Raw genomic sequence first — 13,636 nt, 5'->3', positions numbered from 1 at the left:
AATCACAGTTCCAGATGAGACTATGTGGTGGCTTTGATAAAAGAAGGCATTCATGTGATCCAACTTAATGTGAATTACTATGATTAAAAACACTGCAGGCCAATATTTTACCACATTTTTAGTTTATAATCATAGTTTAGGCTCAGACCTCGCCGGTTCTCAAGAGGCTGTCATTTGCACACTTCATCTCTGCAGATCTCCCTCTCTCCCCTCTTTCTCATTCTGCCCATCGTGTTGCCATGGGTGCGGAATGAAGGGCTTGATAAGAGGGCCTGGACACAAAGAGCACATATTAAAAACGCAGCTGTGGGCTTCAGATCAAAGAAATCCCCCAAACCAGCACATTTAAAGGGGGAACCGCTTTTAAACACAGGCGCATAAGCATAATTAGCGGCCTTCACGTTAGCAACAAGGCTAGACCTGGGCTTGCATGGGCTTTTTGTGCTGTGTCTTTAGGGTCTTCAATGGGTTAAGCCAAACCGAGCCTGTATCCCATTGTGTGTGCACACTTCAAACAGAGAAACGCTCTTTTTCAGAGGTCTGGTCCTGTGAATAGTGATGGAATATGAGCACAGAATTCGGCGGAAATGATCGAACATGTCTTAACACAATTTATGGAAGCAGTGGTGCCGGAACTGCAGTTACGACATAGCATAACTAGGTAATCGTCTGTTAAACTCCAGTGAGGATGTGCTTCACAATAATGGAGGGTAATTATGTCATAGTCTTAATACAGTGTAATGCTACAGGTGTAAGTAGATGTTGTACTGATAAGCTGCAGCGTCTGCAACAGGCGTTAATAATTGATATCATTTTTAACATTTAATACACTCCTAAAAAGGTGGTTCTTCAAAGGTTCTTCAATTCAATTCAATTCCACTTTATTGTCATTATACAATACAGGTTTAGTACAGTGTAATAAAACACTATCGGGCTACTTTTCCAGTGCAGTAATAAAAGATGCATAGTAAACAGGGCAAAGACAAAAGACAAGACAAAATGTGCAGTCAGTAGGTACAGGTGTCGAACGTAGACAAGATGTGCATAGGCAAGTGTGATAGGTGTACTGGACGTATAGACAGTTAGTCCATAGTCAGACATTCAAGTGTATCAGGTATATAGACCGAAATGTGCTGGTGAATTGCAGTCCAGTACAGTAAATGCAGAAGTACTATTGGTAAAAAAAAGAGATGTAAACAGTGATCTGCATGTAAAGTGTACAGTGCAGGTACAGAGTAGCAGCATAATGTTCAGGTAACATCTTAAATAAACAGTATAAATATATAAATATACTAGAAATAAGGCTTCGCCAGAGATGAGGTGCACAGCATACAGTTGTCTGAGCTGGTGGAGCTCAGTGTGTAGTGTACTGGGTGATCAGGCTAATCAGTAACAGACTGTAGTGTTGTCGTTAGGCTCAGGTCGATGCTGCCGGTGTGACTAGTTTGACACCTCGAGGATAGAAACTGTTCTTGAACCTGGTGGTTCTGGCTCGGATGTTCCTGTACCTCTTTCCGGATGGCAGAGGATGGAACAAGGGGTTGTTATATATGTCCTCTATGGGCAGGAGGACAGCTGCGGTGATGTGTTGAGCAGTTTTGACCATCCTCTGCAGGGCCTTGCGGTCAGCAGCAGTGGCGCTGCCGTACCAGACGGTAATGCAGCTGGTCCAGATGCTCTCCACTGTGGCTCTGTAGAAGTTGCAGAGGAGCTGTTGTGGCAGGTTGACTTTTTTTAACCTTCTGAGGAAGTGAAGGCGTTGTTGGCTTTTCTTGACAATGTGGGATGTGTTGAGCGACCAGGTGAGATCCTCGGATATGTAGACACCAAGAAACTTGAAGCTGTTCACCCTTTCCACCATCGCCATGGCGGCGCTTTACACCACTGCATTCGGTGCTTTGCATTGCGCTTGGTGATGTAAGGCTCAGATGCAGCTGCTCGGCCATGGAAACCCATTCCATGAAGCTCTCTACACTGTTCTTGAGCTGATCTGAAGGCCACATGAAGTTTGGAGGTTGATTCTGACTCTGTAGAAACCTCTGCGCACTATTCCCCTCAGCATCCACTGACCCTGCTGTCATTTTACGTGACTGACCACTCTGTCGCTTCCACTTTGCTATAATCCCACTGACAGTTGACTGTGGAATATTTAGTAGTGAGGAAATTTCACGACTGGACTTGCTGCACAGGTGGCGTCCGATCACGGCACCACGCTGGAACTCACTGAGCTCCTGAGAGCGACCCATTCTTTCACTAATGTCTGTAGAAGCAGTCTGCAGGCCTAGGGGCTCGGCTTTATACACCTGTGGCTGTGGAAGAGACTGGAACACCTGGATTCAATGCCTGAGTGAATACTTTGGGCAATATAGTGTATATTTTAAAAATACATATTAGCAGTAACATTTTTAAAGAAGTAAAAAGTATTTTAATTTATATTAGGTGTTTAAATCATTTTAAAAATTGAGATGCAATCTTGTGCTATAGACTGTGTTCTGAGTAAAGTGCTATCACCTTAATACTGATTAGGTTTTTCCACCATGTTGAAAATAGCTGTCCCCCTTCACGGTGGTCCAACGGATAAGCGTGATTATGTCAGTGTGGTTCCCATAATTTTCCAAATTGCCCTGTTTCAGATCCCTAATCCCCCTCTACTAGCACTAATTAGCCCCTCACAGGGTCCCACTAGCTCAGAGCGGCCTCGTAGCCGCTGTCCTGAGAACAGGCTGCCGTCATTACCTGCTGTTCTGTTTCACCTCAGATCCACTCCAACTTCTCAACAGCCTTCAACTCTCTGCAGGATCTCCTCACAGGCAAGCCTGAACCCATTCAGACACGTCACGCACAAGGAGAGCAGTGGGCCTCTGACAGCATGACGCTAACAAGCTAAACAAGTGCCAAACAACCACTAGTACAATGAACACGGGCCTCTGCCAGCACGACGCTGATCACTTAATCATCTTTTTCGTCGTTCTACAGAAACTTCTCGTGTCAGAATGAAGCGTTTTACATCAAACCACTCTGAATGACTTTGTTCATCTCAACAGTTGGGTTACCCATCAATATAAAGCTTTCATAGGTATGAAATGATAAGACTGTGTGTCATTGAAGCTTTTCTTGGACAGTTTCTCCGTCTCTGTCCAGACATTTTCAAAATCTTTTCTGTGTCTCTGGACCGTTGTTACTATTAGACTGGATCATTCTCAGCATTGCAGTAACACTGACGTGGTGGTGGTGTGTTAGTGTGTGTTGTGCTGATACGAGTGGATCAGACAGCAGTGCTGCTGGAGATGGACTGAAGTCTGCAACTGTACAACTACAAAGGGCACCTATATACACACACACACACACACATACATATATATATATGTATGTATATACATGTAATGCATATACGTATATTGTATGTAAATGTATGTATAGATATTTGAATAATGAGAAAGTTTCTTAAAATACTGAAATACTATCTCTGACTTAGTACCTTAAAAAGAACAGCATAGCAGTTTACTTAGGATTAAAAAAAAATAATTAGGTGCTAGATTTTTATTTTAAGGGGCAGGAATGGGCTTCCATAATAGTCCATAAATAGTCCACGGCTAGCTGACGAGTCTCAGACAAGCATGATCTGTATTCATGGTCATGGTTACAAAAACTCAGTCATCTAAACTTTTACAGGCCCATGTCATGGGAAAAACAACTTTCCTTGCTTTTTTAATGTAAAAGAAATTTGAAGTAAGTTGTAAACAATGTCAGTGTTTCCAAAGGCGTCAGGTTTTAAGCCATGTTTTATCATAGGCCTTTAAGCCGGGATTTATCATAGGCCTTTAAGCCGGGTTTTATCATAGGCCTTTAAGCCGGGTTTTATCATAGGCCTTTAAGCCGGGTTTTATCATAGGCCTTTAAATCTAAGAGACAAAGCAGAGGTGTGGAAAATGACCATTTGTGGTGCTCAGAACTACATAAGTGTTCTGGATGGACCTCAAGGGAAAAATACAAATATGAGAAAAAACATAGGATATGTTTTAAAAAAAAAATATATATATATATATTCTTTTTTTCTTAAACCGCCACAACAGCTGCTAGATGTGAAAAAGATGAGTCTTGATTGATAAAGTATAAAGACAGAGCCGGTTTATGAGGAGCCTGGCTACTCCTTATTCCCCCGTTACAACAAAAACAGGACGGCTAATCAGCAGAGGGCGCTCACGAGTGAGTCCTCAATGAATGGGAGTGAATGGAACCTAACGGCTAAAAACGAAAAGTTAAAATAGTTTCTAATCACTCACCCAGAACGTTTCTTTAATTTTAGAAAGTAGAACGATGGATTTCACTAAAAACAAAAAATCTCACCTGTACGTTTCCTTCATTCTATAGAAAACAGGGTTTTAGGCAGCAGAGGGCGGGCTTTACTGCTAGAGCGGGATGATTGATGGGCGAGCGGAGCAGCTCATTGGCTGTTCGTGCTCACTGACGTCATGAACGTACACGAGGCGCCGTTTTAAACTCCTGTAACTCGAGTTTAAAAACTCTTAAAAATATTACAGCGATGTTAAAATGTTCTGTGTTCAGGAAATTGTTGCATTCTTTACATTAAAAATATTTAAGCATTTCTAAACTATGATTTTGCTCAAACGCTCCATATCAACCCATTCATTTTGGACTCGCTCGGGAGCGCCCTCTAGCGCTGGACAAAACCAGAAAACACTGCAGGGCGGGAGTTCTCTTCTCTACAAGTTCCCCTGGGAAACTGCTGCTGTGCTGTGGGGAGGGAAAGTGAAGAACTACGCCATCTGCTGGCTGCGTTATATATATATATATGTGTGTGTGTGTGTGTGTGTGTGTGTGTATATATATATAAACAAACCCATGGCTTGGTATACATAAGTATTCTCATCTGGCCGTCTTAAAGGGGAACTCCACCAATTTCGCCAAATTTACATATAGTTTACTAGTTAAGATATAAATAAAGTCATTCAAAGCGGTTCGGTGTGAAATGCTTCGTTCTAGAGATACTCACAGACTCATAATCGTTCACAGTGGTGGTGATAGGAACCAGACGTCCACCTCTGAAAGCTCTCTCACAGAAGGTCATGACAGGAGATGGTTATGAATACACCGTCTGATGTCTGACACATTGCTTCATGATTGTTTTGAGATAACATTTTGGCCTAAAATGCCTTAATCCATTTGTTTTTAAACGTTTGTGGCGGAGGCATACACACAGGGCATTGTGAGGCAAAATAGTCCTCAAAGAAAACTTATTTTTCAGATTCATCACTATTTTGCCATCACAACATTACCTCTGTGGGTTCAGTGGTGGTTTGGGATGGTAAATAAAATGCTACGTTTGTGCTGTAGTCATGGCGGCCCCTGGTTCCTACTCAATAGAGTAAATTGTGGCTTCAGTATGTTAATTTGTGGCCACATATAGTAAGTTGTGGCCACTTTTTTTTAAACCAGACTGTACAGGACTGGAGTTAATGTTACTGTTGGACTGCAAGCAAAAAAAGCGAAGGTACATTTGGAAAAAGTGGGTATTTCATAAAGCAGGATTTCTGCAAGCCAGATAACTTAAGGCCAAAGATGATGATCATTGAAATCATAATGGGAATGCTGCTTTGTGAAATAACCCCTAGAAGTCATTTAAGCAACAGAACACTTAAGGTCGTTGTGTTATCGTGAAATAACATCCTGGCTGAAATAACACTCTGAAATAACTCCTCGAGTGCTCTACTGCTTTAATACAGCAGTTAATTAAATACAGTAAGAAATGAATAAACTGGCCGTGAACGCAGCGTTTAATATGTTTTAATGTTCAGTTTCTTCCTCCTAATTATTATTATATTATATAATAATTATAGCTCCATAGCGAGCAGCTTGTTGCTACGTCAGAGTAACAAGCTCCACCCACTTGCTGCACAGCCGGCAGTTCATTCTCCAGCTCCTTAAACTAAATTCCCTCGACTTTTCAGTCGACAGCTGCTCAGTGGTGACGACAGTTTGGGAATTTAGCGTCGTCTCGTCTTCAGAGTCGGACCAAATCGGCTGTCGGTCAGATGTGATCTTAACCGTGTCTGTTTTCTGTTTGTGGCAAAGTAAGAAGTAAAACCAAGAAGAAGTTCAAATGGCTCGAGCATCTCCTACAGCTGTCAAAGTCGTTGCCTAGCAACGGCCTCTCAGCAGAGTGACACAGTGTTCGCGAAAAACCTGTGATGTTGTGGTGAAATAACAGCACAGCTAGAACGCCTCTCAACCAATCAGCTCGCGTGGCCGGAACTCACTGTTGTGTAAAATGTTGACATCCAACGTTGATGTTTCCACATCATATTGACGCAGTGTTGACGTTCGATGCTTCGTCACAGTGTCAGGGCAGCGCTTACTTTTGAAGTAATGTCGATGTTGAAAAGCTGCTAGGATGCTTCAGGCCAGGTGATGGCGCTGCTTCTGCGAGGAGGGTGTGATTGCATGCCCATATAATGGCGTTTCTGTGGGAACTCGATCCCAAGCAGGTGGGCTTTGGAGCAAAAGCTGAGTAAACGGAACTACCATGGCGTTTTAAGGCCGCTGTTAATAAAAATTAAATGACTAGCCTTTGTTCATCGTCGTGGTAAAATCAGTCAGTCAAATACTCAGACACGTGGAGCCTTTGAGTAACATTTATTGAGAGCAAACTGATACAAGCATTCGCAGGCAGAGGAAACTGGGTTATATATGATAAGTTGGGGCCCTTAAAAGGTAACTATTAATTTCATTGGCACAAACAGTTCAGTGGGGTCAAGCTAAACCTTGGGTAGGACAGCACGTCCGTCACTTCTGGGCCCATGCTGTGTGTGCTCTGCTGCACACGTTAATAGCCACACACACACACACACACACACACACACACATCCTGGAGCTTTTGACCTCGTACACATACTTACTTTAAGTGATCTGCAGGATCATAATGAGAAAGAAGCAAATATGCCAGGGCCGGTATTATTTAGCAATGTAAGCAAAGCGAATATTTGCCTTCACTTAATAAAGACGAAAGTTACAAGAATAAAAGCGATATTCAGATGATTAAGTGCTAACTGTATGGGGCTGACCACGCCCCTATCTGGACTAAGCAGTTAACGACTATGATGATGATGATGATGATGTACGAAGCTGCCATAGGTGGTCATGATGTTGCGCCTGATTGGTGCATTTTCCCCACTGAGTCGTATCCACCAATGAGAGAAGCCATTTAGGAGAAATATGGGCCAATGAATGAGAAGTGGGCGTTAGTTCAACTCTACTGGGACCTGTGGAGCTGGGCTCCTGCTCTGAGCTGTCGCTGCTGGAGGAGAAAGGAGCTTTTGGAGTGACAGTTAAGAGCTGTTCAGCCGTTGTCATTGACCTTTGATCCAAGAGTTTTTCAGCCTTCCTCCAGGCTTTGGTGAGTGATGTTAATGTTCGCGTGATCATCCTGTGCATGTTTTTCTGGATGGTAGTAGAAAAAAAAGCTGCTTTATGAGTACAAACTGTGCAGATATACCTTCTAAGGTGGGAAAAGGGCACATTAGTACCTTTTAATCACATAATACGTTAAAATAGAGACAATGAAATAGAACCAGATGTGCCTTTCCTGAAGGAACTGCAAGAGTGTGATGTAAATGAAAGATTCCCAAAATTAAATATCTTGTATTATGCAGGATAAAACATAAATAAAGTACAATATGGCCAAGCATATTGGAACAAGTGCCTTAAAACAAGTTTCCTTTGTAGGGCGTCTTAGGAGGGAAGAAAAACACTTCTTAGGAGGCGAGTGAACTTATGAACTTCTCAAGGCCAAGATGGAAAAACACCAGCAGTCGTGCTAGGGTGTGTTAGGATGTGCCTGGTACATTGTCTTTTTTAAAAATGACACAGATCGAACTTGGAGATAATGGTTTCCACATGGTTTCCACATGATTCCATAAGTTAGATGTATGGGCATCAATTTGGACGTAATGGTGGTGTCATGAGATTAGGAGATGACAAAAAAGGGGTGGGGTGACACCACCCCATCCTTACTGAGGGTATAAAATATGTGCACAAACCCCGTATCTGTGAGTGTTGCCTGAGGGCCATTCTCCATGCTCAAGAAAGAATAAATGACCTGCACTTCTGAAATCCGAAGAGTCTTCTCATACTTTTTAGTTCGTTTGATTCGTTTATTTTCTTTCAACAAACCGTTAAAATTCGTCTTATTTTAACAACCTTAAATAATACATAAGCTTAGTAGTTAAACAAGTGTGAAGCTTTACAAAAACAGCCAACCTATATAAGCGGGTACTTGTAGCGTTCTGCAGAGGGATTCACACTGGCGTCGAACCCTCTCTCAGGCAGTCCACGGTGCCTGATTTGATGCTGTACTTTTTATATACAAGTAAGACGGTGTCAGCGGAGATTCAACAGTTCAGACATATTTTGGTGATATGACTGGTGTGGAATTGAGGTGCAACTGCTGTCCTGTAGCCTGTTGTTGGGTTAGGAGAGTGGGAGCATTACCCTAGCACGACTGCTGGTGTTTTTCCTTCTTGGCCCTTCGGCCTTGAGAAGCTCATAAGTTCACTCACCTCCTAAGACGCCCTACAAAGGAAACTTGTTTTAAGGCACTTGTTCCAATATGCTAGGCCATATTGTACTTTATTTATGTTTTATCCTGCATAATACAAGATATTTTAATTTTGAGAGTCTTTAATTTACATCATCTTCATGGGTGAAATCGATATGAAAGTATAACTCCACCAACTCCTCAACGCCCTCATTTTAACACAAGGTGGTGCTGCCTTCCCTTTGCAAAGTCTTTGGCCACGATGTTGCCACCTTTCCTGGTATGAATGCCACTTTAATTTTTCCTTGAAATGTTATGATTTTTAATCGAAATAGTACGACTTTATTCTCAAAGTCTACCATTTTTATTTTTATTAACAGTAGCCCCTAAAATGCAATTGTTCAATACTCAACATATCGCAAAAAGTTTAAAATCGCAGTAATACCATATCGCGACTGAAAGGGTTAACTTTCCTTTGGCCTGTCTCTTCCCCAGTGACTAACATGTATTAATAAAATCAGACTCTGCTGAGGGTGCAAGGGTGTCTGCCCTTTGTTCATACTTAAAGGCTGTTAATAACTATTGTTCCTCTTTCATTCTGCAGCCCACTTGCACTTTTGACTTACTGGATTTTGATGTTGAACTGAGCACATCCAGAGATGGAGAAAAACAACTCCATGTATGGACAAGCAGGTTACGACATATGTTAGAATGTGGTCGAGCCCTTCCTTGGCTGCCTGCGAGCACGAGGGAAGGGCTCTGTGTGTGTGTGGGTATAAAAGTGCTCTTGCTGAATAAATCACTCATCTCTCTACGAGAGTGTTTGTTCCTCATTTGCACCGAGAGAGCGCTCTATCTTGTGGTCTTAGCGGGATTTGCCGAGCTGGATTATCGCTTCATTCTCTGGTTTCTGAGGGAGAACACTGTCCAAGGAGACCCTTCCTAACAGCGACTGAACTAACATGATATCATGTCATGAGGCCTTTAGTGATTCCCACCCCTATCAACTATTGACAAAATGAGCCAATCACGGTGTTTGCTTGAAAGCACACCCTAAGCTTCTACATAGAGTTTGGAGGACTTTCCTGTGTTATCTGTAAGGTAAAGTGTTGAACAGTGTGAAGGATTTTTCATAATTTCCGGAAACCTCTAGGTGTTTCTGTGAAGTAGGTTTGCGTGTTTTTTGTACACTGTTGGAGATGAAGGTTCTCTGCAGGTACTGATGTAAATTAAAGATTCCCAAAATGAAAATATCTTGTATTATGCAGGATAAAACATAAACAAAGTACAATATGGCCTAGCATATTGGAACAAGTGCCTTAAAACAAGTTTCCTTAGTCGGGCGTAAGAGGGAAGAAAAACACTTTTTAGGAGACGAGTGAACTTATGAGCTTCTCAAGATGGAAAAACACCAGCAGTCGTGCTAGGGTGTGCTAGGATGTGCCTGGTACATTGTCTTTTTTAAAAAAATGATACAGATCGAACTTCGAGATAATGGTTCCATATGGTTCCATAATGATTCCATAAGTTAGATGTATGGGCAGAAGAAAATCATCAATTTGGACATAATGATGATCTAATTAGATTAGGAGATAACATCACCCCATCGTTACTGAGGGTATAAATCTATTAGACACTCCTACCTTGTCGGTCCACCTTGTAGATGTAAAGTCAGAGACGACAGCTCATCTGCTGCAGAGTTTGTGTTGGTCATCCTCTAGTCCTTCACCAGTGGTCATAGGACGCTGTCCACAGTCCATAAATATTGCACATGGAAATATTTAAGGATGTATAAACAAAGTGAGAAAAATAAATATGTTGACCAACATTTGAACATTTGAAGTCACTCTGACTGTGAGCATCCTGCAAACTCTGATTATCACGGTCAGCTAATAACTGCAATGTCTTGAAAATGTTTGTTGCACTTGTGAAAATATGACATCCCGTTCATTATGTTCTCTTCCTTTCTGCAGCTCAAGCTTACCAACCAACCACATCAGGAATCGCCTCTCTGAGGAGAACATCAGGCTGCTGAAATCGGGAAATGAGAACATGGCAGCCAAAAAAAGCTCCAGTAGTCGGGAAACGTCCAGCGCTACTCTCTGTACTAAATCACCTCGCAAAAGAGTGCCGAAAAACAGACTCAGGGAGAAAAATTTCCAGTGCTCAGACTGTGGGAAGAGCTTTACTCAACCAGTTGAGCTACAGAGCCACCAGCTGGTCCACGCAGGGGAGAAGCCGCATCGCTGCTCGGACTGTGGGAAACGTTTTAGCAGCAGGAGTTCTGTCAAAAGACACCAGCGCATTCACGCAGGGGTGAAGCCGTACGAGTGCTCAACGTGTGGAAAGAGTTTTACTCAGCAGAGTAACTTCCGAAGACACCAGCGCACTCACACAGGAGAGAAGCCGCATCACTGCTCAGAGTGTGGGAAGAGGTTTACTACAAACTGTGGTCTCCAAATACACCAGCGCATTCACACAGGAGAGAAGCCGTATCACTGCTCAGAGTGTGGGAAGAGGTTTATCCGACAGTATCACCTCCAACTACACCAGAACATCCACACAGGCTCCAAAACGTATCATTGCTCAGAGTGCGGCCAGAGCTTTGCTCGACAGACTTATCTCTATCAGCACAAGCGCGTTCACTCCCAAGAAAAGCTGTTCGACTGTTCCGAGTGCGGGAAGAGCTTTCGAGATAAAAGATCCCTCCGAAGTCACCAGCGCATTCACACCGGAGAGAAGCCGTATCAGTGTGCAGAGTGTGGGAAGACTTTCAGAGAAAGAGTTTCTCTCAGAGTACACAAGGCTGTCCACACGGGCCTGAAGCCGTACTGTTGCACAGAGTGTGGGAAGGGTTTTGCTCAGCAAGGAGCTCTCCGCCAACACCAGCTCATTCACACCGGAGCGAAGCCGTATTACTGTTCAGATTGCGGGAAGTGTTTTAACGTGCTGGGCAATTTCCACAGACACCAGCGCACTCACGCAGGAGTGAAGCCGTATTACTGTGAGGAGTGTGGAAAGTGTTTTACTGCCAGAAAGTCTCTTCAAATACACCAGCGCACTCATACAGGAGAGAAGCCGTATCACTGCTCAGAGTGTGGGCAGAGCTTCAAGCGACAAGAAAGGCTAAAGACTCACAAGTGCAGAAAGACTCAGATTTAAGCCAGAACCATGACTATCCTTATCAATTTTATATGTTTACTTAAATGACTAAATGTATTTTTGTGATTTATATAACTTCCACTGCAGATTAATGGGGTGGCATGGTGGGCAGAGCTGTCGCCTCACAGCAAGAAGGGTCTGGGTTCAATTCCCCGGCCGGGCGACCAGGTTCCTTTCTGTGTGGAGTTTGTATGTTCTTCCTGTGTCTTCGTGGGCTTCCTCCCACAGTCCAATGACATGCAGTCAGGTCAATTGGACATGCTAAATTGCCCCTAGGTGTGAGTGTGAGAGCAACCTGTCCAGGGTGTATCCTGCCTTCCACCCGATGACTGCTGGGATAGGCTCCAGGAGAGCTGCGAGGAGAAAGTGCTGTGACAATCTGAACAGCCACATTGGTGCCAGCAACACAGATTTCATCTATACAGCCATCCGGAACATCACAGCCTGCAAGTTGAAAAGAACTAATGACCTCCAGCTCCAATAATTCTACTGCATACTGTATTTCTATCTGCGGAAGTCTTACTGCCCTAATCCCCTTGCCTCTTTCACCTCTATTCCCCTCTCATCCCACCATCAGTTAGCAGGATGTTAACATGCTCTTCAGTTCTTCTCTGGGCCCAGACCTATTCTCCCCGTCTCCCTGTACTAAAGCTGCACTATGAACAGTAAGTAGGGATGCGCTAGTGTCACTTTCATGTTGCGAAACCTGTTCCTCCAATACCTTTCCCAATAAAACCATTTTAAATTCTTAAGAAAAAACTATTTTTGTAAGTTAGCTCAGTATTTTAGCACTGACACCATCAGGGCCCACTGTCTTTCTTTCCTTTTCATCTGGTCAGCTGTGATATAACAGTCTGGATGAGGAGGGCTGAGACAGCAGGGGATGATCATTGTTCATCTGAGGAGGACACAAAGAGAGGGTGCGATGCAGCAAAGTCCTGGGTAATGGTGTTTGTGAATTGCCCAGTATTGGGTAGCGCTGTCGCCTCACAGCAAGGAGGGCCTGGGTTCGAGTCCCCAGCCGGGCGACCATGGTCCTTTCTGTGTTCTGTTCCTTCCAACAGTCCAATGACATGTGGTCAGGCTGTTTGGACATACTAAATTGCCCCTTGGTGTGAGTGTCTGTCTGTCTGTCCTGTGATGGACTGGTGACCTGTCCAGGGTGTATCCTGCCTTTCGCCCAGTGGCAGCTGGGATAGGCTCCAGCACCCCCCTTGACCCAGAGGGAGAAGCGGCTTAGAAGGTGTGTGTACCTATTAAAAGACGTGTTCGGCTCATTTGCCCTTGGCCAGGTCTGCTCAGACTGCAATTTGTAGCCTGACTTTCTGTATTCCATTCCACACCTCTTCCAGCTATAGTCCACCTTGCCCTCTGTAGTTCTAACATTAAGCTCCTTACCTATCACCCACATCCCTATCACGCTCATCACACATGAGCCCCCGAACTGTTGATCGGCTGAAATCCTGTGTCAAACAAGAATGAAATCATTTCACTATTTAAAACTACAGCAGTGTCTCCTCAGTTCCCGGAGTGCTGTTTAAAGAAGAGGGGATGAAACTCTTAAAACACGCCCCTGTCCCAACTTTTTTGGAATGTGTTGTTGGCATCAAATTCAAAATGGGCATGTATTTAAAAAAAAAAAAACCAATAAAATTTCTCAGTTTCAACATCTGATTTGTTGTATTTGTATTATTTGCATATCATTTACATTCTATGTTTACTTACGTTCTGCACAGCATCCCAACTTTTTTGGAAATGAGGTTGCATGTATACACTATATTCACTCGTCTGCCTTCACATGCATATAAACTTGAGGTGACATCCCATTCTTAATCCATAGGGTTTAACATGATGTGGGCCATTTCTGACAGTTCTGCCAGAAGCGCATTTCTGAGGTCAGACACTGATGTTGGACGAGAA

General features: G+C 43.3%; 1 protein-coding gene across 3 annotated transcripts; it reads left to right on the top strand.

Moving 5' to 3' along the window:
- The first annotated feature begins 7,316 nt into the window (after window positions 1-7,316).
- On the top strand, window positions 7,317-11,821 carry LOC108430691 (gastrula zinc finger protein XlCGF17.1-like). 3 transcript variants are annotated; one of them, XM_037546460.1, is made up of 3 exons: window positions 7,317-7,414; window positions 9,159-9,655; window positions 10,528-11,821. In XM_037546460.1, the coding sequence occupies exon 3, from the start codon at window positions 10,607-10,609 to the stop codon at window positions 11,714-11,716; it is 1,110 nt and encodes a 369-aa protein (XP_037402357.1). In that variant the 5' UTR covers window positions 7,317-7,414; window positions 9,159-9,655; window positions 10,528-10,606; the 3' UTR covers window positions 11,717-11,821. The 3 variants fall into 3 exon arrangements, with proteins under 3 accessions (XP_037402357.1, XP_017558820.1, XP_017558819.1); XM_017703331.2 differs by lacking the exon at window positions 9,159-9,655; XM_017703330.2 differs by lacking the exon at window positions 7,317-7,414 and having other exon boundaries at window positions 9,016-9,655.
- Window positions 11,822-13,636: the final 1,815 nt, after the last annotated feature.

Source organism: Pygocentrus nattereri, chromosome 2, assembly GCF_015220715.1.
Source record: "Pygocentrus nattereri isolate fPygNat1 chromosome 2, fPygNat1.pri, whole genome shotgun sequence".
Lineage (NCBI taxonomy): Eukaryota > Metazoa > Chordata > Actinopteri > Characiformes > Serrasalmidae > Pygocentrus > Pygocentrus nattereri.
The sequence above is the reverse complement of the archived record's forward strand: the minus strand, read 5'-3'. Positions and strand labels throughout refer to the sequence as shown.